Source organism: Protobothrops mucrosquamatus, unplaced genomic scaffold, assembly GCF_001527695.2.
Source record: "Protobothrops mucrosquamatus isolate PMUCROS unplaced genomic scaffold, P.Mucros_1.0 scaffold959, whole genome shotgun sequence".
NCBI classification, from domain to species: domain Eukaryota; kingdom Metazoa; phylum Chordata; class Lepidosauria; order Squamata; family Viperidae; genus Protobothrops; species Protobothrops mucrosquamatus.
The window spans coordinates 124,985-150,253 of NW_015387203.1; the positions used below are offsets into that span (position 1 = coordinate 124,985).

Here is a 25,269-nt window from a genome sequence, read left to right on the forward strand (position 1 = left end):
ATCCTGGCGCTTCCGCTGAGCCCTGACAGCCCTGAAGAAGTGCCGATCAGTTGGAAAGCGGCACTGATCCTGGCGCTTCTGCTGAGCCCTGACAGCCCTGCAGCTCCAGCCATCTCTCGCTCACGCTTGTGAGGTACTGCCACCGGTTCAGCTCATTCTCCTCCAACGCTACCACTTTTCTAGGATGGTCGCGTACCACCTGCCAGTTGCCAATGTACCACAAGTGGTACCCGTACCACTGGTTGAAAAGCCCTGCTCTAAGCAGTAGAAGTAGATAAAAGAAAAAAAGGTACAAGTACTTTGCACAACCGAAATTATTCAGGAAAGAGTCTTTCCTCCTGCTTACCACTTCTTGATCTAGACGAGTCACCATCTCTTCAAGCTTCTGATGACCCTTTTTCAGATCCTCTTCTGTGCGCTTCAAGGCATTGAGCTCTGCCTGAGCGCGATCCATTTCTTCTTTCATCCGCCATCTCAATTTATCACTGACTGCTGATATAAGGGAAGCTCGAATAGTATCTTCACTAATTGTGCCATCTCTGCTGGGACCTGCAGAATAAAATTCATAGTCACAGAAATGCTGCTATCAATGTCCTCAAACAGACCCTTAGACATAACCTCTGCATACTTTAAAGGGGGAAAAAAAAAGGAATACCACCTTGTGCTAACTTGCAAAAGTCATACTTTAGAACAGGGGTGTCAAACTGGCGGCCCGCGGACCGGATGCGTCACGTGCAGGCCACGCCCACCCCGGTTCCGCAAAGGCAAAAACCGACACGTCATGTGACGCGATCGAGTTTGACACCCGTGCTTTAGAAGGTATATCTGTGAACTTTCAATGTATTTAACAACAAATGTATCCCTGGCCAATTTAACATGGGTTTACCTATCTCATCATCGTTTATAACTGAATTATAAAAACCTCCAAATTCTCTAGGAGATTTCATCTAGAGCAAAAAGACTCATTAGGCTTCCATATATTTATTAATTTATGCTGATAAAATAGCAGGCCTGTCTTAGAAATGCAAACTTCATAAGCATCTGGTGCACTTGAATTACTCAGATGTAGGTGGATACACCATAAATATAAATTTTTATTAGGAAAATGTAAGATGTGCCCATCTCAGACTATTACTGATAATTATTGTTTGATGAAAACAAAGAAACACTACTTTATTTTTATACAAATTTTCTTTTGTTTCCATACTAGTCATAAAAAGCTACAGGGCAAATATTATGATCATTTGACATGTGATGCCAGGTATTTGTCATGCACAAATGATTTTTCTTATTTTAATTCTTCTTCTCAAACATTCGGGCTAGAAATTCACATACCACATTTCAATCTAAAGTTTTTCCATCATTTCCTGTCCAATAACATTGACTAAGGAGTTTCCTTTGATATCAAATTTTGTAACAAATGCCCCATTTCTTAATTGGTATCATTTACAAAAGATTTTTTTCAGTTAAGTGTTTTTTTAAAAAGTTGTTAAGTTACATGTATTACAACAGTATCCAAAATAGCAAGAATTAGGAACAGCACTTTATGATAAAAATTGTATTTTACCTTAACACACCAACTCAAAGTGCCACAGGTTTCACATGTAGTCTGAGTTTGCCGCATCCATAAATGTTCTTAATATTAACATTTGTCTTCTAAATCACAGCCTTTTTTCAAAAACATGAGTCTTTTTTGTTTCTTTTAAGATGTTTCCATTGTTGAAGCAGCATCCATGAAAGATTATGAAAGGGATTCTGATATGTCCATTCCAGTAATACCAATTATCAATACATATCAATACAAAACTAATATTTTTGAAGTGTCCACTCAACAAAAAAAATAGTGAATTACTGAAAATGTCTATTCTTCCTGTAATTTCCATTCTTTCTTGTCAACTTCATTTATTCTGGTTTGATCTTCAGATTGAAATTGCTTTTCAGGGCCACAGATTCTGATCCAAATTTCTTATTTACTTCACTTTGAACTTCACCTGATGCTGAAGAATACGCTATAATTCATTTTAAAATTTTCTTTCTTCTGGCTTTCACTTTTCTAAATTCAGGTTTTAATGGTGTGCAACAAAACTGAATATAAAATCTTCAGGTTCGGAATCTAATGAAGGATGGTTGAACAGTACAGTTTCTATATTCTTTTCAATGCATTTAAAGTTCATTTATGAATTTCAGCAGATATCAAAGTATTCTTAGTCTTTTTCTTACTCTCATTTAGAGTCTTAGGAAAAAGGTTTAGTCAAGATTCTGAATGTCTATCATGCTGATCATTTTTCCCTAAAATCTCTCTTCTCTTGAAAATAAGCAAGCCTGCCATATACAAAGAACTCTGAAAATTGGTATCAAACTAAGAAATCCTTCGGCATAACAAATGTTACATCAATTAAACATTTTTAGAAGAATTCTAGACATTTTCCACCAATAAATATAATTTTTCCCAAATACCAATATTATGCAGTGTATTAAAAATACAATTTACAGAGTATATTGGATAAAGTGTTCAGTTTGCCAGGAAACATACTGAAAATCTCATAAAAGTTAATTTCATCATGAAAAACCGCCATTTTTATACTACTTGATATTAACAGTTTTATTGTAATACTTTAAAGAACATGCATACTTTGAAGAATGAAATGGAAGTGGACAAACTGAGGCCGATAATGCTGCTAGATGCATTCTATTTGTATGGGCAAATAAAGAGTTCCAAACTGGTTTTAACAATTTTTTAAAGCTCCCAAGCAAAAGTCTAACAAATGGCAAACACTGAAAACAAATAAAGAAAAAGAACAATATAGGTCAATTGTGTATGTTTTCAACAAGCCACTTTTACACACAGGAAAGTGTGGTTGGAGTTACAATATTAATGTGCTTAGGTACCAAAAAATAAAATTCAATCAGAACAGAAAAGGAGATAAAATTACAATAAAGAATTTCTCTTATTTTTAAAAGGGTACCATGATTTACAATAACAGAGTACATGCAAAATTGCATGTAATAATCTTATTTCAAATTCATCTACCCTTTGCCTTAGAGAATCTGGACTCTGCTAATATTTTTGCTAACAAACGAAGTCCATTTTTGTTGAAAGGCATAATCCTTTGTGAGCTGTAGCTCACAAATCAGATGTACGGAGTAGATAGACTAATGTAGGATTTAAATTGAGGTAAGGTGTGGGGAAAAAGAGTATGATGTAGGTTACATGGAAGACAGACTACAACTGCAGTATCAGTTAACAATCGTAATGTGTTAAAAACCCACTGTGTTTCTTAAGACCTTCTGACATTGCCTGAAACATTTTGATGTATCCCAGCTCAAAAATTACGTTTGATGTGGCTGTTAAATTCACACTTTTCCAAAAACAGGTCCTCTGAGATATCAGAGGAAAAACTTGTTTAACTGAGACAAGAGACAACACACAGCAAAAGTCTCACTTTGAGATCCAGAGGTTTATTTAAATTTAACATACAAATTCAGTACTTACATTTCAACAACTTATTGCAATAAGGGCCAAATGGACAAGCAGTCATTAAGTGTGACGGCTTAGTGGCCAAGTGGCAATGCCCTCATCTCTGAGGCAGGTTTTATACCTTAGCACTGTGCCCGCCCCTGACTTCTGGAACCACCCAATATCTGCCCCATTTCCCTTTTCTTGTTAAAACCATCAACACATGACTTTCTGGAACAGCACCTTTCTTAGTTCCTTCTTCTTGGAACTGACCACTGGGTTAGTTCCTTGTTCTTGTTCTGTTGCCCTGGTTACCAAGCCAGGTTCCTGTTCTTCCCTGTCCTTGTTCTCACCACTACTTTCTTTACTACCGTTTTTACACGTGTCATTGCAAAAGGTTTATCCGTCAGCAAGACCCAGTTCTTCTATTTTCTTGTCCTATATTCCATTTACATGAGGAAATATGTGCCAACCACAACTTTCACCATCTACTGCCAAGGTCACAGTTCTTTCTTTTGCTAAGTATTTCTCAGCAGACACCGGCCTTTATTTTAATTGACTATCAAAGAAATATGTTTGATTTATACAGAAAGAATTATTAAGATAGTTTTTCCTTTCACAGAGGTCTCCTATGGAGTGGCCCTGAGAGGTTGAAATGCTCTGATCTTACTTTGTTCTTGTTCTCAGTTCTAATGACAAACTTGTGCTCATTAATTCATTTGAACAAATTTTGCCCCATTTGTTCTAGGCGGAATCCAGAAAGGCATTGCTAGCAGATGATGGTATTTAAGTGCCTTCAGTCTGGCAGGTATACCTCTTGGGGCCTGTGATGGATAGAATAGGGGGTGGGGATGCAAAACAGACATCTGTCTTTTTTGCATGGTCTGGTTCCCATGTTGTTTTATGTTGCTTGTGAACATTTGCTTCAAGCTGGGTGGCTACAATGACTGTAGCTTATTGCTAATGCATTGGAGTGGTTTGAGGTGTGAGTTGTAGGTAACAACCAGCGGAGTTCTGTTGTTCTGTTTCTTTCTTTTAATAATTCCTCCTGGAAATTGATCCAGTTTTACTGATAACAACAAGCATCAAGTTCAGCCAGATGGAACGCAAATTCATGAGATGTACCAAAACTAGAATAAATACAAACAGACATAATACTCCTATGAAGTGAGTTGTAGCTCATAAAAACTTCTGCCTTTCAATAAATACCGTATTTTCCGGCGTATAAGACGAATTTCTAATCTAAACCCTGAAAATCTTCTCAAAAGTCGGGGGTCGTCTTATACGCCCAGTCGTCTTATACGCCGGAAAATACGGGTATTCTATTTTATTCCTTTACACATGTGGTTTGGCATATTACTCATCAAGTTTTCTCTCCCCCCCTCTCTCTCGCTCAAACTCTATTTTTTAACTGGAAAGGTTGGGGGTCGTCTTATACGCCCAGTCGTCTTATACGCCGGAAAATACGGTACTTTTCCGCCAGAAAAGGTTCCACTAGGTTCCTAATATTTTGTCACCAGAGACTAACATCTCTCTTTGTACAATATCCACATTTTGCCAATAAATGCAACAGAATAAATTAAGGTATTGCTTAATCGCTTTTATATTTCTCAGTTAAGCTACCTAACAGAAACCTAAGCTACCTAAGAGAAACAAAAACAAAAAAGCCAGTAAATCTAGGATGTAATTTCTACTCTCAAAAACTATATACATCACCAAAGTCTGTAACAAGCAGAATTATGTTTCAGAGAGAACAGCCAAAAATGCTTTCAGACAGACAGCAAAATAGACAGGTAGCAAAATAAATCCAAATATCCCAAGCAATGAAGTCTGTAAATATCCTAATTTATTCTCATTACTGAGAATAAATTCACTACCCAAAAAGCCCTGTAGCAAACAAAATGCTTCAACCGTACTGTCATTTGGAGGAAGTGTTTTGGAATGTGCAGGAGCCTGAATACAATATCACATCAAAGCAGGCACATCTGTTTTCAGGTCTCCACACCAGTTTGGAGAAGACATGGCTGTTCTGTGCAAGAACCATTCCAACTCTTATTTACAGCATATGGTTCTGATTTCTCTTCCCCCCAACATACACACAGTAACTTTCTGTCCCCAGCAACTGCATTACACTATTTTTACCGCTAAACAACATAAACTTGCGTGTCAGAATTTTCTCTCACAGATTTTCCTCTCGTCCATCCTGATGAAAAAGCAATTCTCGTCAGAGAATGTCAGCCTTTTAGCTTAAGACAGTTACCACCTCAAACTATAGCATACTATGCAATCTCTATGCTGTCAGGACAAAAACAAATTTAAGTTTTAGTCACAATTGCATATCTATGAAGCCCTTGCATACAACTCAGATTGAAGGCCAGAAAAATTATCATATATAAAATTATATGTGTGTTTGTGTGTGTGAAGTAATTTATATGTCTAAAAAAAGGGTTGAAAGTGCAAAGATCCAAGGAAAATTATATATTCCAAACAAGAAAAAAAATGTTTTGGTTTACTCCTTTAAGAATATGAGTCTTAACATTTTCTCCTTCCTTCTTCCATAATTAGCCACACACTAAGAAGATACTGTGGCACACAGCCATTTATTACAAGGAATACTTGAAACATTTAACCTTTACCATATGGAATCTGGTTTCAGAAGTGACCTTAAGGTACTGTGACCTTACAGACTATATAGACTACAAATTAAGCCAGAAAGAAAAACAGCCTCCAACACTGAACTTGGCTGCTGAATAAACTGACATTTAATAGAATATGAATATGTATCACTCATAAGACAGATTTTTTTCTCTTGAAATATTAACACCAGTCGATTATTTTCTTAATTTAATCTAAATAGATTAAATTGCTATCCACAGCAGAAATTCTATGTAAGAGAGTGAAATACATTTAAAGTTATAAATCTAGACAGGAATTGCTGAACAGGTGACTTGCTGACTTCCAAAGAATGTACGTGCTAAGTCTTTCCTCAATTCAAGTTCAGAATGAAATAGTCTTAAGACTCTCTTGTTACAATAAAGTCACCTTTCTAATCTAAAAGGAAGAAGACTGACAACAAACCATCACTATTGATTCCTTCATTAATTTGCTCTGGCCTGAAATGTCCTTGGTCCTTAAGAAAGGGAGAACATCTATAAATCCAAATTAACAGCCACTGTCATATACAGCATTTTCAGTCTACAAAACTGATCTGTGGAAACACATAAAGCATTATGGTGAGTAAAGTTTTTATTTGCTTGTTTGCTAAAAAAATATATATAGGAACAATTATATTTCTTTTAATGGGAATTATTTTCTGGAAAAAAACCCAGTATCTTGACTTCTGCTTCACCTTCTCCTAACCTGCCCAGAAGAGCTCAAGTATTTATAAAACTCATCTCTTAGAGAGAAAACTATTTGGGAGATATAAAATATTTACTGGATTTAGCTAATAAGAAGGTGATCTTAAACTGAAGACTAAACAACAATCTTGCCTGCCACATCTGCCAAAATTTCTTAGCAAATGAAAAATCATCTTACATTTTAAAAATAAACTATTTGTGGAATATGAATATTTATTTCAGCTAAATACCATCATCTATCCCAGAATGCCACCAAGTTTATTCTTCACCCTCTTTCAAATAAAAACTTAAAAGAACTTCATCAATAACACAAAACATTTCAAATCCAAACTGTTCCAAGTTCAAAATGACCTATTTGAAGCTTGAAACAGTGGTTTTTATTTTTAAAGTTTTCACCTGGGCTGAACCAAAAGCTCTACATGTGATCTCTTTATAGATGAGATTTCGGAACACAAAGAAACAGTGACAAGCCCAACCACTTCTCCATCTATCCCAGCATTGACCAGATTGCCTGGAAGAGGCTCTTTGAACTATCAGACTGTAGTCCGACTCTACTACCTGCTACACTGAACTAGAAATCCCAGAAACGGATTCCGTTACGCATGCACAACATGTGCTATACTACTAATACAGCATCTCTTCCTTTCATCCCATCACCAATTTAGCTCCTTCAAATTATGAAGTACAAGAGCCATCCAATGCAAGGAGACATTATCAGTGTAGAATATAAAAGTAGTTGTCCTGTGAGGTTAGGAACCTGGACAATATATAACAATCACATTTTCTTTTATATAAAGGACACAGAAATCTTTTAAAAAAATAATACTAGTACAAACCAGTTTCTCAGTAGTGCTACAGTGAACTAAAATGGTGGCGTTTGTATGGAAGTCTGCTCACCAAGGAAATCCTATGAAACACGTTACTAGGCATACTGCGGTAGGTAATTATCTGCCAAACATATGTGTATTATTGAAATCTGAGATATTTAGAATATCATATTGGTGGTGAACAGAGAAACTATTCACTAATATTTAAATGCAATAATAGGTCTTTTACTTGATGGCAGTATTGCTTATTCACAAAGAGAGAATGAACCCTGTAGTTGTTCGCAGGATCCAATCCGGGTCGGTCACCGGGACCAGAGGTTTAGTCTTCTGAGCTAGAGAGGAGTTCCCTGAAGATGGGCTCCAGCATGGGTCTGAAAGCTCAGAGGACCAAAACTTTGGTCCTGGTGACCGACCCAGATTGGATCCTGCAATATTATCCTGGGACATGTACAGTCACCTTCACTGCAGTTGTTTCAATGGTTTTATACAGATTAACCAAATGTAAATATATATTCGGTAGTTGTGACTGTGGAACACCAACTTCTAATAATTTTAACAAATTATTCTCCAAAGAAGAGTAACTGTATTTGTAAAACAGATCAACCCCCATCTCTTCTTCTTTGCAGAGCCCAGTGCCCCTCCTACCCAAAATCACTTTGGCAAACATGTATCCCAAGAGTGGAGAGCAGTGATGAATACTCCGAGAGGAAAAATCAGGAGACTACCATATGCAAATGGAAGGCATTTTCAAGTCCTGGTGAAAGCAAGCTTGAATCAAAGCCATTATATTTAGCCATAAATAATGGCCACTAAATACGGGCGCCAACATTTACTTTCAGCTTTTGAAATAGCATATGGTTGCTTTATTTTCATGGTATCCAACATAATTGAAAAATGCAACCATTTCCAGTATAACTGATATTAGACTAAGTGCCATGTCAGCATATGACGTTTAATGGCCTCAAAACAGGATTTGGAGAAAAATAAGTTGCAGGCTATTACTAGATGCCCACTAATATCACACAGTACAAGAAAATAAAGGCTAATGTTTTATTATTTTTAAAACAGAACCCTCCAAATTATAGAAATCAGATAATTCAAACAGGTGTCCAATGTCAATAGTTTATGAAAGATAAATCCTCACAAAATACTGGAGCTTAAATGCTCTTTTACAAGCAAATATACAAAAGGTAGTCTGAAAACTGCTGTTTTCAACAGTTGTGCTGCTAAACTCTCACTGGGAAAAATTAAGCATGCCATTCACATTTGAACACAGTCCTATTTGCTCTCACAGGTAGTGTAATTCTCATCTGGCTGGAAACTTCAGAGATATTTAAGATAAATTACATGAAATAAACCTGCTCAAGTGTTTCACTCTATGAAGTTAATATTTAAATGATGCAATCTCCATAGCTCGGTCTTCTACATTCTATTCCTGTTGTCTTACTGGCAGTCATACAGTTCATTTCTGAATGAAGCTTTCAAAGTTTCTCTCCTAGAGGCTCAGCAGACTTGGAAGAAATTGACTTCACTTCAGAAATTGACATAAATGATTAATATTGAATTCCCTCTTGCTTGTTAAGAACGTTAGTCACAATACCACATAAATGCAGTGTAAATTGAATTCAGTATAGAAAGACAAAATTAGTCTTCTTTTAATTTGTTTCGCAAAATTGTTTCCTCCTTAATAACTAAATTGTTATTGCACAATAGGTCAGTTTTTTGGTGTTTTTTTTTGGGGGGGGGGAATACACATCTCCATATTTTAAATTTTCCTTCCTTACTTCTAAAATTGTACTTCCCTTCCTTCAAAGCAAATTCTGTTTCAGATCAATGATGCCAAAGCACAAAGTGGCATAATTCTCTTATAGAGCTACTGTCAAACAGTTCAACAATACCTTTGGGATAAGCAGAACATCTACCTTTATGCATTTGGAATCAAATAAAGATTTTCTTCAAGCACAACAAACAAAAAAACTCTCAAGTGCTTTGCTATCTTAGTGGGAATATTGACAGGAAAAAATTATAATTTCATTTTAATTATCACAAAAGATGTATTCACTCAGAGTTAACAAAACCATAGCAACAATATTTTTGTAAACCCTGTTATTTAAAATACCATTTTTACAAGTATCATAACTGCTCTAAGAAGTATATGATACTATTTTGCATACAGTAGGAAAATGAATCATTTAAACCCTTCTTACAAGTATAAGAGCTCTCATATCTAGAACAATTGCTCCCCCAATTCCAAAGCAATTCTTTAGTCCTCATTTTTAAACCAATTTTCCATTACGCCAAAAATAGATATGGTTCAAGGCATATTATTAATTAAGAGCTCAGTAAATGAAACAATTTCATACCACAGTTCAGTAGTAACAGATATTGTGATTTGGATCAAAGCTGGTACAAAAGACATAAAAGTGGAGAAGAATGTGTGGGACTAAAATAGTATTCCTAGCTTAATAAACTATGTGTATTAAATTGGGAATACTACATTTAAACCAGCCACTATTCCCAATTGTGAAACAGAATTGCTTACATTTTTAACTAAATAAAGTATTTTCAAAAACCAATGTGTCAGAAACTAGATCTTCATTATATTTAAATAATCCCACACTGTTTGAAAAGTGCAACATATGTTCTAACGTGCAATGTTGAATTGGTTAACAGTGGACTATATTACTACGTTAGCTGACGTAATGGGATTTCCCTTTCTTTCCTTTCTTTGTGCATGATCCTCAAGCATACACAAAAGGGCTTGTCAAACTTCTACAGGAGAACTTAAAGCAGGTAGATATGGTGGGGATTATGAAGTCATTCATCTGCCAATAGATGACACCACTAACTCCTACCCCAATAGTGATAACACTTGATAATTAATCCCATCTGACTCACACGAAATAGCTTTGTAAACTGTTACTTATACTGTAGATTGTTATAATCTTGCTATAGTCAGTGAGAGCTTTGTGGAATTGGGATCAATTGAGAATAAATTTGTTTGGCAGTCTCATTCAACATACATGAGAAGTGAATTAAAATAAATGAAAAACCAATAAACTGAATTCGCAAAAAATAGTTAAACACATTAACAAAAAATTATTTGCAGATTATAGGGCAATGTCACAGACAACTGCATTAGTAATCAGTACCAAGCTAAATCTTAGGCTAAGTCTGTTATTTATCAATTCACGTTACCATGCTGTTCAGAACTTTCTATTTGTAGAAAGAGTCCACAGCTGTGGGTATCATTTTTCTTCCAATTAAAAATCAAAACAATGTTTCTAAAGCACTTTGTAAATCCAGGTTGAAGATATCTGTACCACTCTGAGATAAGAGTACACCATCTAGATGGAACAATCCAGGAGATTCTGGTACAAGTAAATCATGCTGGATCACAGTTCCTCCAATATACTGCATAAAATAGCCAATTTCCTGATTGATTCTTCTCCTGCTTTTCTCCATCACTTTATGGGGTATCTCTTGATTCCATACTTTCCTGGGTATGATATTAGACCAGACTAGAATGCTATTCTTGAATATTTGCTTAAGATGTCCAAAATCTTTCTTCATTCGGTTTATGACATCCACATTACTGGTTATCCCCAAGTCATTGCCTCCTAGATGGATCACCAGTATATCAGGATCTGTTAGCCTCCGTCGTGTATGCAACAGGGTGGGTACTAATTGATCCCACATCATTCCACTCTTTCCTAGCCAATGTAATTTGGCATCCTCCAGTCGAATTCCCAATTGTGGACCAAAGCTTCTGTCAAGTGCCCGTTTTTCTGCCCAGAAAACATAGGAATGACCACAAATCCATACCTGTTTCTGCTTTCTTCTGCCATCTGCTATTAAGAGAATAAACATACATTAATCCTTCATAAACTTTGTGGTCAAAGCCCTTTCTGAAAACTCTACCCAGAGCAGTTTTCTGTATTGCTCCATGTAAAAACAATCAAAACGTTAGACATAAATACATGAAAACCTTCCATATTGCCAATTTGATTTGAACACTACTTCAAACAACTGTTAATACGTTGATGTATTCAGTTTACAGAATAAATGGTTGCATCTAATTTATATAATAACAAAAAGAAAAGCACACTTACCCCGTTCCCCCTATCTATTGATATTTTCCAAAGCAACTCAGACATATCTTTGCCAAATGACAATTCTAGTACACATTTAGCTCTTGAGAAAGCAGTTAACATTGTTAGCTTTCAATATTCAGAGTGACCAATTACTGATAGATTGAACCTAGACATAATGAACTAGATTTTCCACCCCAAGACATTTAAAGATTAACAAACATAAGAACAAAATATAATTTTCAAGGCCCAGAATCACAGAAAACAATTGAATGCCAGAGGTAATCGAGATCAAGTATGGCAGATAGTGGTTGAGAAAGCAGTGTGGATAAAAAAATTTTTTTTATTACATCCCTTATAGTTATGTATCTATGAAGCCATGTTACAACTTTTCCAAGGAAGATCAATATTGTTTTGCTGAATTACATCTAAATGTTTAAGTTCCTCTTTAAAACAATAAAAAATGTGTAAGGAGAGTACAGATTGCCCATTATGATTTTGAGTCTCCAAAGAATTCTCTTCCTGAACTACCTCATACCCCCTGAAACTACCTCGTACACCCGTCTATGTATTTTGCCAGGCTTCTGGTCCCCAAGAATATTCAGTGAATGTGCTGAAGTCATTCAGTAAGAAACAGCACAGTATTTCCTGATTTGGGAACACCTGTCCCAGCTAATATCAGATTCCATACATGGAACAGGATACATTCTTGATTTGGCATTCAGTTCAAGAAGAGTTGGTAATATGAGGTTTGAAGAGTCTGTATGAAATGTTCATAGAAGATAATGAATCTCTGTAGGTATTGTAGATTAAAAGTGTCTATTCCAGGCAGTTAACAGATCTGAATGGCTGCATAAATGCATCTGCTTTTTCCCCGAGGCGCTGAGCATGACTTGTCAAAAAAAAAAGAAAAGAGGTCCTGTTTGATCTGTAGAATACAAAATAATCCCAGGCAGTGGACACTGTTGATGCAAAGAATACTTCCCTCTCCTACAGACTTCTGATTAAGTAGGAGAATAAAAATGATGAATCAGAAGGAATGACAGTTTGAACACAGATAAAGAAATCTCAGGAACCTCAGGCTGAGCAGATACTAGCACCTATTTGCATTCTGTAAAGCGACGGTACCAAGGAATCACATTTTTCCATTCTTATTGTGCCAGATCCAGATAAGCTGGTGTTGTTTTTCCATACTGAAGAGCATCTTCTTCTCTAGTATGTGGAGAGGAACAGTAGACCATGAACAATTTGCAGCAGCAGATAAAGTTGATTATTCATTGTAGATCTTGAAGATGTGAAGGTCTTGATGATCTTGACCCTTTAGAATTTCCACTGCTAGTTAAAGTAGCCAAGGTGTGACTACCTTCATGCTTAAACACAGTGACCATCTTCTTGCTTCAAAGAGGCAATTACAAGATATTTTAATTTTAAAAAAAATTCCTAAACCCAAAAGATTTGTTTAATTACAAACCAGTATCAAAATATACCACTTTTTAAGCTGAAGTTATCATTAAGATGGTGATCCTATAAATAAATAGCTCTGGCAGATACTGATTAACCTGAACAATTTCAAGGGTTGGACTAATACTCCAATCATGCCAAAGATCTTTGAGAAGGTCCCCCTTTTTTGGAGACATGAGTTCAGAATAGAGGAGAGGGGCTTTTTCCATGATGCTCCCGAGTTATGGAATAAATTGTATTGGGCACCATACATAGTTCTGTCTATCCTAGCTTAAGATTTATTCTTTTGAAGATTTTATAATTATTTTAATATTAGGCATTTAATTAAATCTTAATTGTTTTCTTTTTTCTGCATTAGCTGCCTTGATAATCTTGGCTGAATAGGAAAAAGGGATATGAATATATTCTGGCTTTTCAAACTTACATAATGGTGTTGGGACAAAATATCATTACAAGGGAATCTTGTCCTGGGCTACTTTCTGTACTGTCCTTCTAAACAAGGGTTTCCAAGGTTTTGTTTACTTATTGGGAAGGCAAAGTCCAATACAGATGAATAGATAAAGCCAAGATGTGGTCATAGCTTCCAAGTTTCTAGGACTTTTTAAAACTGGATTTAACTGTAAATGCAGTATTTGGTCCAATGCAGGTAAGGATTTTTTTTGTCACGTAGGGAATAAAAAACAGCTGATCTGAATTTTTATCTGACAGAAAGTAAGTTTCACATACAATAGTCATACATCTATTATCTACCCTGAAACTGGATATTTTACTTCTAATATGATGTATCTGTTCAATAATACATAAAGAATAGAGATCTAGAGGCCTGTAAATGCAAAGAACATATTGAAAATACTTAACTTCAAGCACATTCAAACATATTTTTAGCAACACCAATTGTCAAGGTTTCCTATGTCTATCTGTAATTATATTCTTTACTATGCTGTATTTAGCTGCAGCATTACTTTTTGCATTGTAATGATTACACTCTGGGTATTCCTGGGTATATTTGTTAGCATGTTAAAACTTTTCCCAAAATCTAAATGTCAAAACTAAGATTAGCTGCCCAGAATAAGATTAGAGAATAAAACAATTACGTAATTTTGTTCTATTTGCTCTTCAACTTTAATTCACTTATGACTTGCTAAGATCACAGTTTCAAGCACATACAAATTTTATCACATAAAGCAATAAATTAAAAATAAAGACTCTTGATGAGTGAAACAGCAGAAATCATTCATTGTTTTGTAAATCAAATATTGGAGGAAAAACAATACGTGTGACATATGAATTAGTAAAATAAATAAATAAATATTGCTTTTATCATAAGTCTCCTTTGTTGCTATAATCAAATTAACAATCTCTGTAAAAGTAAGTGTTTTGGTTTGTACATTTGCAGATGCAAATCTCATTTTCCACCTCTGAAATGGCTCGTTTGAAATTACTCACCCACAGTGGTTACAGGAGGCTGAGAAGGATAATGTGGTGTGCTAGTTGTTGCTGGAAATGGCCCACTAGGTGTAGGATAAGGGTAGCCTGAATAACCACTTGATCAGGAAGTGAAAGGGAAGACAAAATAGGATTATTGAAGCTTAATGAATTCAGCTATGATCAGATTACAATTGAATCTAGTGATAAATTCATTAATGCTTGTATGTCTGAACACTAATTCATGTTATCTTCATTTTTATAAATTAATATTACATTTTCAAACTCGTGCTCGAAACATTTTAAGGGAAGACACCAAACTCAGCTATTCAAGGCTTAGTCTATTGTTAACGGTTTTCATTCTGCTCTGTTACTTTCGTGAAAAGAAAACTTTGTAATCTTTTAAATTATAGCATGGACACCAAGCAGGCTCCTATACCTCTCAGAAAATAAATTTGAATAAATATTTCTCATTAATTTGTGGTCTCATTTCCTGTACAATACCTTCCATAGCCTTTTTGCATTCAGTATTTCACATACAAGCGATTAAAATGAATTACTACTTTTTAACGGAAAAGGACACAGAAGAATGCTACAGGAGAAAAAAACCCAATAAACTGAGTATGTTGCAGGATTTCTGCCAAGACGGTAAACACTGAAAACATCGCTAGTAATTCACCTAACTGTGCAGTCATTAGTTAATAATTAAAATTAAAGAATATTCAAATGAATGCAAATAATGCAGCCCTTAGCTTCCTTCAACAATACTTTTAAATTTGCCATGTGTTGTGGTTCTTGGATATTGCTGAATTAGAAGGCTAAGCAGTGTAATCAAGCACGATCGCTAACGAAAATGTTCTAGTTTTACTGCAAAGCCATAAATTTCAGATCCCCTTTATACATTTGAGAAATTCATAAGGAAAGGAAAAGCCTTGTACTTCCCAATGTCATTTCCTATATTGTCCACTGCTGACTCTATCCCTAGACCAGGGGTAGGCAACCTTGGCTCTTTTATGACTTGTGGACTTCAACTCCCAGAATTCCTGAGCCAGCTTGGCTGGCTCAGGAATTCTGGGAGTTGAAGTCCACAAGTCATAAAAGAGCCAAGGTTGCCTACCCCTGCCCTAGACCTACATGTGAGAACCGCTCATATATGGGAACCTCATTTGCCCTCTTGTTATATGCATTTGCATGTTAGTGTGGCACAGCAGTAAGAACCTGGTCAAGGCTCTCTTATAGAGCACAGTCATTTTTACAGACACCAGTGTATCACATATATGTGAATTCAACATGCATACAAAAATCTTCTGACACTGAACCGTACACGTTTAAGGAAAATCTGGCATCCCTCCAAAATCAGAGACAAGTTCTGAAAGCTTATCAAGACAACCGAAGAAGGTTAAAAGCATATATTGGGAATGACAATCAATAGATCACATATAAAACACAATAATCATGAAAGGTGGAAATGAAGATGCAGTGAAAATAACGTATTCCTGTTGAATACAAGCTTCAAGAAGGTTTGGAGAGACTGGGCTTGTAGTGAAAATATAAGAAAACACACATAAAGGAGATATTGGCTTCTGGAACAACTACAAGAGTTAAGTTAGGACAGAGGAACCTGTCCTAACTTTTCTTGGATGTGATGAAAGCTTCTTCAGAAAAATGGGAGAGAGAAGGAAAAGAAAGGATGGCTTGTTCATTTGAGCTCTAAGACTACCTTTCCTCAAAGGGGATTGATGCCTCGCCTATCTGTCTGCTGACTTTTCTTGCAAACCATTTATCTATCGCTTATCAACTATTGATTATCAGCTCAGCATGAGATGCACCACTGTATGTCCAGTTACCACAAACCACAGCGTGTAATCGTGTTCTGCAGGTTAATTTAGGATGCAGATGACACGAAGGCTATTTCAAAACCGTGCACAACTGACTTGGAAATCTTCTGTCTCTGAGTAATGGCAGAAAGAGTTAGCAAACCCAAGTAGATCACCAGCTTGCTGCTTAAACACGTTACGTGTGATATACAAATGAGGTTTTAGATCTCCCTACAGACTTTCTACCTAATACGCAAAGTTCTGAAGGTGGAGCTACTGGATACGAAGTAATACATCTCGTTCAGGCTTCTGAACAAGCAAACACCTAATTTCTGAAAAAGATTCTTGACTAAAGAAAATTTAGCAAACTCAAGCTAAATTCATTTAAACAATTCATTTAATCTGAATTTATTAAACAGGCGCTAATTCAAAAAAGAAAAGCTTCATGGGTCCATTTGGAAGTGTACATATTTTTGAAACACAGGCTTAGACTAGGATAACAAAATTCCACCTGAGAATTAGCACAACAGAGCATAATCAAATCACCGTGTTTCTCACTGAGCAAGCGTATTTATTTTACCTTGGGTTAGGAGGTGGTCCAGGAGGAAAAGGAGAGATTCCACTTGGCATTCCTGGCATATAGGAAGCTGAGCACAAAAGCAATTTTGCAAACTTTATCAGTCTGAGATAACGTTACATATCAAAATGCTACTTTTATAGTGCAGAACTTTTTATAGTAGTAGATTATAGGCTAAAAGTTTGGGGAAGGCCGTTTTTTTATTATTATTAAATAAGAGTTTAATAACATACAAACAAAGCCTTATTGAACAAAGTAAGGACTGGCTAGGAACAGTCCAGTAATAAAACCCAATCCTTGGAATTTTCTTATCTGCTTCCCAGCAGAACTCCGTGTGCCTGCAGGACCCATTAATACTTTTGTGGATGAAAGCCGGGTTAATATGAAATCCAACAACCTAATGTTTCGAAATATTCCATTTGGGAATATTTATAAAAACAAACGCTTCAGATGTTTATGACAAATTCTACAGCAGTAATAGACAACATGATGCCCTCTGAGACACCCTTCTGGCATCCATATGACCTTATTTTCAGATTAAGTAAGAGTAGGATGCTTGCTGATAAGCCAAGTACCAAACTCTAGCAATCTTTATAAGAATGTATCCGCCTAAAGGAATTCTGAAAAAATAAAAATAATGTGTAGCTGCAGTGCTATGCTTTACTTGGAAATATGTCCCTCTGCCCAGTGAAAAAGGTCAAAGGACAAATGGATCTGATAGATTTTATCTTGGCAGATTGGAAGGAATGAAATGGAGCAGTTACACTGCTTTTTCTTTGGGTAGCAGTTATTTTATGAATAGCTACTTCCAGTTAGAGAGCTATTTTGTTAGTGTTCTCCACATTTTAAGAATTGCAAATATCTACCAGACCTAAAAGATAATTCTTGGCCTACAACACAAAACCTAGAGTTGTACAAGCAAAATATTGGGAATACAATGAAGTTTTCCTTTTAATTTTTTCCACTGCATTCCTTAAAATCCGCTTTAATATGCTGGAAGTAACAATGTTGATGTTGGGAAAAAACAAATGAAATTTAACAGATTAAGTTTAAATGACACCTCCTATATGCCAATTTAACCTACTTAAGCTGTATTTTAATCCTTTCTCATTATAGTTTGTTACTGTATCAACTCTTGTTTTATCTAACATCCAGCCTGAATAAATTTCTGGAAAATCTGGTCATTAATGTGCAAATTATATTCCTATAATTTGTAAAACTTTACTTTTGTACTCAAAGTCATTTAGAGGATTTCAAACTACCGTATATATTTGACTGACATCTACTGGCAGAGATAATGAACTTATTATGCATGTGCTTGGCAGTATGTATCTTGAAAATTTTACTGCTGAGGGATCTAACAAAAATAGATTTCTACTCTATGTAATAATAATAATAAATATTATTTATTATTATTTCTACTCTATGTAACATAGAAACATATTTTCAATATTGCAATTAATTTTTATTAAATTAGTGAACATACAATGTATTATGAAAATAAATCCTACATACCCTACAGCAGAAATTACAACAAAACTACTAACATTTATAAAAAACATGAAACTCACATACTTTGGACATATAAATGGATCATATGGAAAAAATATTCTTGGCCAAATTGATAGAATCAGAAGAAAAGGAAGACTGGATAAGTTAAGGAGAAGCATCCACAGCAATGGTCATTGGCTTCAAAATATCAGGTGCAACCTCAAAACTTTTTAATGTATGTTCAGGAAAATGAAAACTACCATCACTGTACAAAAACTGTAACACACTGAGAAATCCTTCTTGTTTCATACGTATTCTTTCCATAGAAAAAAATCACCATTAACTTAACAAGCTGTTTAAAATACTTCAGTGGAATAAACATAAGCAATGTTAGCAAAATGTATTTAAAAGTGATGTAACAATCATTTTCCATGTTATTTCTTCCCCACAAAATTAGATCGTTTCAGCTACCTATTGTTTTTCATTTGGTTATTGATACAGAAATAATCTTACCTAATCAACATATTTTCCTGGGATAATAACTCCCCAGGTATTTAACAGATTATGGACAAGAGATAATGTTGATATATCTATCAAGAATTTCTTACCAATTCATGTAATACTTGACTTATTTCATTTTACCACATACACAGAATATTTAACATGTAGTTCTATCATTTGCAAAACATTAGAATACTGAATTATTATTAATTAACTTTTGCTAAAAGTCTAAATTTCTGCATTACCTGCATCAAAAACCTAATTAGCATTATATCAAAGAATTTTTCTCCATCCAATTAAACTAAAATTGATGATTCAAGTTTATGAAGATACAAAACTAGTATTAGCCAAAATGTTATCTGAGGGATGGCACCCTTTTATATAACCAATTTTATGGGATAGATTCTTGTAAATTATACTTTCTATAATCTTCACAGATATAACTGAGATATCAGTCAAGAATTTTACAATGGATAAGGTTATCAAACTTTAAAACTAAAGCTATGAAGTTGGCCCAATCTTATTTATATAAGATATTCAATATAACTCCAAAGGTATGGCAATTATTCTCTCTGTTTTCTTAGATCACTCTATAATTATTTCATAATTGGCCTGGGGGCCTCTGAAATTTATTCAATTTAATAATTTTATAGCTTTCCTATAATATAATAGATGGAGCTAAATGCTTATCTGTATAATGAAGATTTCTGGAGGCTACAGAATTTTATTACATTAAAAAGTATCTATCTGCTCTCTGGCACAATTAATATTTGCAGAACCAAGGAGCACTGAGTGTATTGGAAAAGGCTGATACATAATTTATTACTATTATAAAATATAGAGAATAGAATAGACGTAGAACTGAAAGGGGCCTTGAAGGTCTTCTAGTCCAGACCCCTGCTCAAGCAGAAGAACCTATACGATTTCAGACAAGCAGCTGCCCAGTCTCTTCTTAAAAACCTCCAGTGATGAAGCGCCCACAATTTCTGAAGGCAAGCTATTTCACTGGTTGTTTGCACTGTTAGTAAGTTTCTCCTTAATTCCAGGTTGCTTCTTTCTTTGATTAGTTTCAACCACTGTTTCTTGTCCTGCCCTCTGGTGCTTTGGAGAATTCGACCCCCTCTTCTTTGTGGCAGCCCCTCAAATATTGGAATACTGCTATCATGTCACCCCTAGTTCTTCTTTTCTCTAGACTAGCCAAACCCAAATCCTGCAACTGTTCTTCATAAGTTTTAGTCTCCAGGCCTTTGATCATCTTAGTTGTTCTTCTCTGAACTTTTTCCAAAGTCTCAACATCTTTTTTGTAGTAACATGACCAAAATTGGTTGCAGTATTCCAGGTGAGGTCTTACTAAGGTTTTGTAAAGCGATACTAATACTTCATGTGATTTTGATTCTATGCTTTTGTTTATACAACCAAGGATTGTATTAGCTTTTTTGGCTGCTGCTACGCACTGCTGGCTCATCCACTAGGACTCCAAAGTCCCTCTCATAGTTACTGTTTTTGAGCCAGATCTCGCCTAAACTGTACTTGTACCTTTAGTTTTTCCTGCCTAAAAGTAAAACTTTGCTTTTTTACACATTAAATTTCATGTTGTTGGATAGGAGCCATTGTTCAAGTCTGTCAAGATCTTTTTGGATCCTGAACTTTTCTGGGGTGTTGGCTATTCCTGCCAGTTTAGTGTCATCTGCAAATTTGATGAGTTCCCCTTCTATTCCTTCATCTAAGTCATTAATGAAGATATTGAAGCGCACTGGGCCTAAGACGGAGCCTTGTGGTACCCACTGCTTACTTTCCTTCCATGTAGATGTAGTACCATTGAGGACTACTCATTGAATACAGTTTGTCAGCCAGCTACAAATTCATCTGGTGGTGATGTTGTCTATTTCACATTTTTGTAGCTTACCAAGAAGTAGATTGTGGTCTACTTTGTCGAATGCCTTACTGAAATCTAAGTATAACATGTCCACAGCATTTCGCTGGTCTACTAATTTAGTCACTTTATCAAAGAATGAAATAAGATTGGTTTGGCATGATCTGTTTTTAACAGACCCGTACTGACTACTAGTTATAACTGTGTTTCTAGATGTTTGCAGATCTGTTTTTTTATTATCTTTTCCAGGATCTTCTCAGATATTGATGTTAGACTGATTGGTCTGTAGTTTCCTGGGTCTATTTTTTTTCCTTTCTTGAAGATGGGAACCACATCAGTCTTTTTCCAATCCTCAGGTGCTCCCCCATGCTCTAGGATTTTTGAAAGATATGGTACAATTGTTCTGAGATAACATCTACCAACTCCTTCAGAACTCTGGGATGTAATCTGTCAGGTCCCCGTGATTAGATAGGTGTCCTTTTACCCTTTTCTTGCTTATTTTAATTTTTATTTCTAGGCTGTCTTTTACAATAGTTTTTTGGGTAGTTTGGGCTATAGTTTCTTTTTGCATGAAGACTGATGCAAAGAATGAGTTAAGCAGCTCTATTTTCTCTCTACTGCCTGTTACTTCCTTGCCATCTTCTCTCTTTAGTGGACTAACTGTTTCCTTGACTTTTTTTTGTTATTAATATGTTGAAAGAAACCTTTCTTTGACTTTTGTTGCAAGTCTTTGTTTATTCTGAGCCTTTGCTTTCCTGACTTCGTCTTTGCTGATATTCTGCCTTAGTTATGTGTCCCTCTTTTCATTTTTTGAACTTGTCCTTTTTGTCTTTCAGTTTATCAGAGAGATCTTTGTGCAACTATGCTGGGTTTCTTCTGGGGTTTTTTTTGTTTTTCTTTTTCAGTGCTGGACTGGGCTTTTATGATTGCATTTTTCAGAGTTCCCACGCTTCTTGACTTATTTTCCCCTTTAGAATTTTCATCCATGGAATCTTTCCTAGGGTTTCTCTGAGTTTGTTAAAATCAGCTCTTTTAAAGTTTAAGACACTGATTGGATTATGTTCTATTGCTTGTGTTTGCATTATATTTAATTCCACTATGACATGGTCACTTTCCCCAAGGTTTCGGCATCTTCAACTCCCTCTATTACTTCTTCTCTATTAGTAAGAATTAGGTCCAGTATAGTTTTTCTTCTAGTTCTCTCCTCTACCTTTTGGATGACAAAGTTATTGGCTAGGTTGGTTAGGTTTGATCTCCCACTTGCTGCAGAGTTAGGGTTAGGAACAGATTGCCTTCAGAAATCGTGGGCACTCCATCACTAGACATTATTAAGAAGAGACTAGACAGTCACTTGTCTGAAATGGTATAGGTACTCCTGCTTGAGCACGGGGTTGGATTAGAAGATCTCCAAGGTCCTATTCTATTCTATTCTATATTATTCTATTCTTCTGATTGGTTGGGTGGCCTGTAATATATACCTATGGCAATGTCACTCTTTTTTCCTTTTATATTGACCCATATACATTGTAGAGGGGTTTTACTTTGATCATGAGCATTTCTGTAGATATGTAATGATCTCTTACATATAGTGCAACTCCACCTTCTCTTTTTGTAGATTTGTTTTTGAACAATTTGTATCCATCCATCAGTACATTCCAGTCATGGGTTTCATCCCACCAGTGTTCTGTAATGGTATATCATGCCTACCCTCGTGTACTATTGCTTCTAGTCACCCTGTTTGTTCCCAAAGCTTTGAGCATTAGTATATAAGCATTTAAAACTTTTATGCCTGTCCATGAGTATGTTTCCTGCATCTCCTACGCTGTTTGAGTTTTTCTTTTTTCTCATCACTCCCTACCTCATTGTTTGTTTTCTTGGGATTTATGATTGCTTTTGTGTTCTAGAGATTCTAAAGATTGGTCACTCTCCCCCCCCCCAATTTTAGTTTAAAGCCCTTCTAGTGAGTTGGGCCAGTTTTTTCTTTTCCGAGTACATTTTTCCCTGTTTTTGTGAGGTGCAGCCCATCCCTTGCTAGCTTGGTACTTTAGCCATTAGGCCAAAATTGGCTCTATTGTAACAATTAAAATTATGACAATAATTCTTGCAACTGTTGTCATTCTGTAATAACTGAAATACAATGTCATAATAGCAGGACTCTTTCAGAGAAACAACCCAAAAATACATGTTTACGCCCACAGTTATTCACATATTATAATGGCTGTAAGATCCTTACTGTTTGGTGGCCCTGTTGCTTGGTAAGGCGGATAGGAAGCTGAAATGGTTGGTCGAGAAAAGACAGGAGGTTCCTCTCCAAACACCACAATCATAACTTGAATCAGTCCTATCAAATCTGATTGTGGCTGGAAGTTAAAGCAGAGAAGACAGTTATTTTTTTTCTTCTACAAAAATAGTTTGGTTGCTCAACAGATTCATCATCTCACCAGTTGCTGAAAATTAGCTGGTTATCCTTTTCTTCTATGTTAAAGTTTCATTCACCTTAGTCATTCAATTAACGGAAGCTGTCAAAATTTTAAAAAATAACATACCACTGGGAACATGCTTCATGACACTGTGAATTCACACCAATAAATTATACTAATTATAGGCAACATCAATGGTTATTTCAGTTGCAATTCTTAATAACACCAAAGGAAACAACGCAAAACTTTTAATATTTAAACTTTGTAAGATTCTAATATTATATTCAACTGAGCCCCAAGTGTCCAAGTTCAGTTTCCCATTATATTCAATAGCCAGAGGAATATGAAATGAAATTAATATTTATATCTCAAAATGGTTTATGATTAAAGCTTAAAAATCTTAAAATTATACTTACATGTTTCCATTCATGTAGATAAGGAAGATATATCCTGCCATTTGCATCAACATGTTTCCCAGTTTTAATCGTCATCGAACTAGTTGGCTTAACGAAACAGATTGGGGGATTGAATGGATATGTATCCAATAGCCACAGACATATCGGGATATTGTATATGTTGCCTAAAGAGATTTTAAAAAATAATGTTCTATTTCCTTGTTGATAATAAATGGTACCATGATAAATTACTGAGGTGGCATATCTGTTACTATATTTAAGTGCATAGGAATGGTTTTGAGACACAAAACTGAAGTATTTTTATAAGCACATACAACATGCTCTGGAAATTAATAAACAAGGTATTATGAAAGCAAGTCCATTATCCCAAGCATCTGATACTTAGTTACACTGCATATAACAATCCTCCTCAATTTTGTCTGCTTTTAATACTAGTGAGTTTATTTGCATTTTACCACACTGAATCTTCGAATCCTCCTCAGCCCTCAGAAACCAAAACAAAAATTTTAGATGTTCGCTACCCCTCCCCACTTTCCATTATCTATTCCAGACAAATGATGAAGAGCTAAAGTTTTTGAGGAGCTAGTGTAGAATGGATGAAAATGAGAAGGGAAAAAATGTTATTTACACACAATACAGAGGCTGGCTGGGAGTTCTGGAAAGGTAGGTGTAAGCATGCAACCTGTTCTGGAAGAGTAAACTTCTATTTAAACATTGAACCTGCATCAAATTGCTCGTAGAGAATCAAAGGAATAGCTCCTAATGTCTTTTGTAAACATGTCCCTGAAAACTGGAATTGTTATAATTGGTAACAGCAGCAGCAGCCTATGACATAGCTAACTTTGGAGATAGTCACGCAAATTTGGAACAGATAGCCACATCTAACATATCCCAGGAGGTCAATTTCTATGAATAATACATGGGTAATTTTTTTTTATCCAATCTGATTGGATGTAACTTGCCCATATTGTCATCTATTTTCTGCTGATCAGTTGTCTGAAGCCAGGGAATGTTCCGGGAGATTGAGATTATTTAAAACATGTTCAGTCTTGATACTGATATTTCAATCCAAATCTCGTCAACCCTCATGGCACCTCTCCCATACTCTTCCTGATCCATACAAAAATCCTCACATACCCTCCCCAACCTGCACAACACCACACAGATCCCCTTGCACCCTCCCTGACCCAGCTGGTGCTTCTCCTTCAATTGGCCACACTCACTCTCATGGGACTAATTGGATCTGGCATTCTGTAAGTTAGCCCATTTGAGAGATCCTGGCTCAAAAACTTGTGCTCTATGATGCACAGTTTTGCCCGATTGAAGGTTACAAACAGCCAAGGGACTTTTAGTAATATATAAGTATTAACATCATCCCTCAAAATTAGCAAATAAGCATTCAGCAATATTAGCATTACGACAATGATACTATGTTTTTATCACAGACTCCAGTAGGATTTTAAAAAGCAGTGAGAATAATACTATTTTGTACAAAACACTTGCTAAGAATTTTGGGACCCTCCCCCCACCTTAAAATTTCAAGCTTTACAAAAT

The 25,269-nt window shown here is 35.6% G+C and overlaps 1 protein-coding gene across 2 annotated transcripts in view; it reads right to left on the reverse strand.

The window, feature by feature from the left end:
• TSG101 (tumor susceptibility 101) overlaps positions 1-25,269 on the reverse strand; it is a 37,905-nt gene that overhangs the window by 6,290 nt on the left and 6,346 nt on the right. The window contains exons 4-8 of one of the 2 annotated variants that reach the window (XM_015819616.1): positions 23,716-23,879; positions 23,113-23,239; positions 17,018-17,084; positions 14,642-14,739; positions 347-549 (exon numbers count right to left, since the gene is read on the reverse strand). In XM_015819616.1, the coding sequence (XP_015675102.1) occupies positions 347-549; positions 14,642-14,739; positions 17,018-17,084; positions 23,113-23,239; positions 23,716-23,879 (659 nt within the window). Of the gene's footprint in view, positions 1-346; positions 550-9,405; positions 11,495-14,641; positions 14,740-17,017; positions 17,085-23,112; positions 23,240-23,715; positions 23,880-25,269 lie in introns of those variants that run through there. The other variant, XM_015819615.1, reaches the window with a different exon arrangement.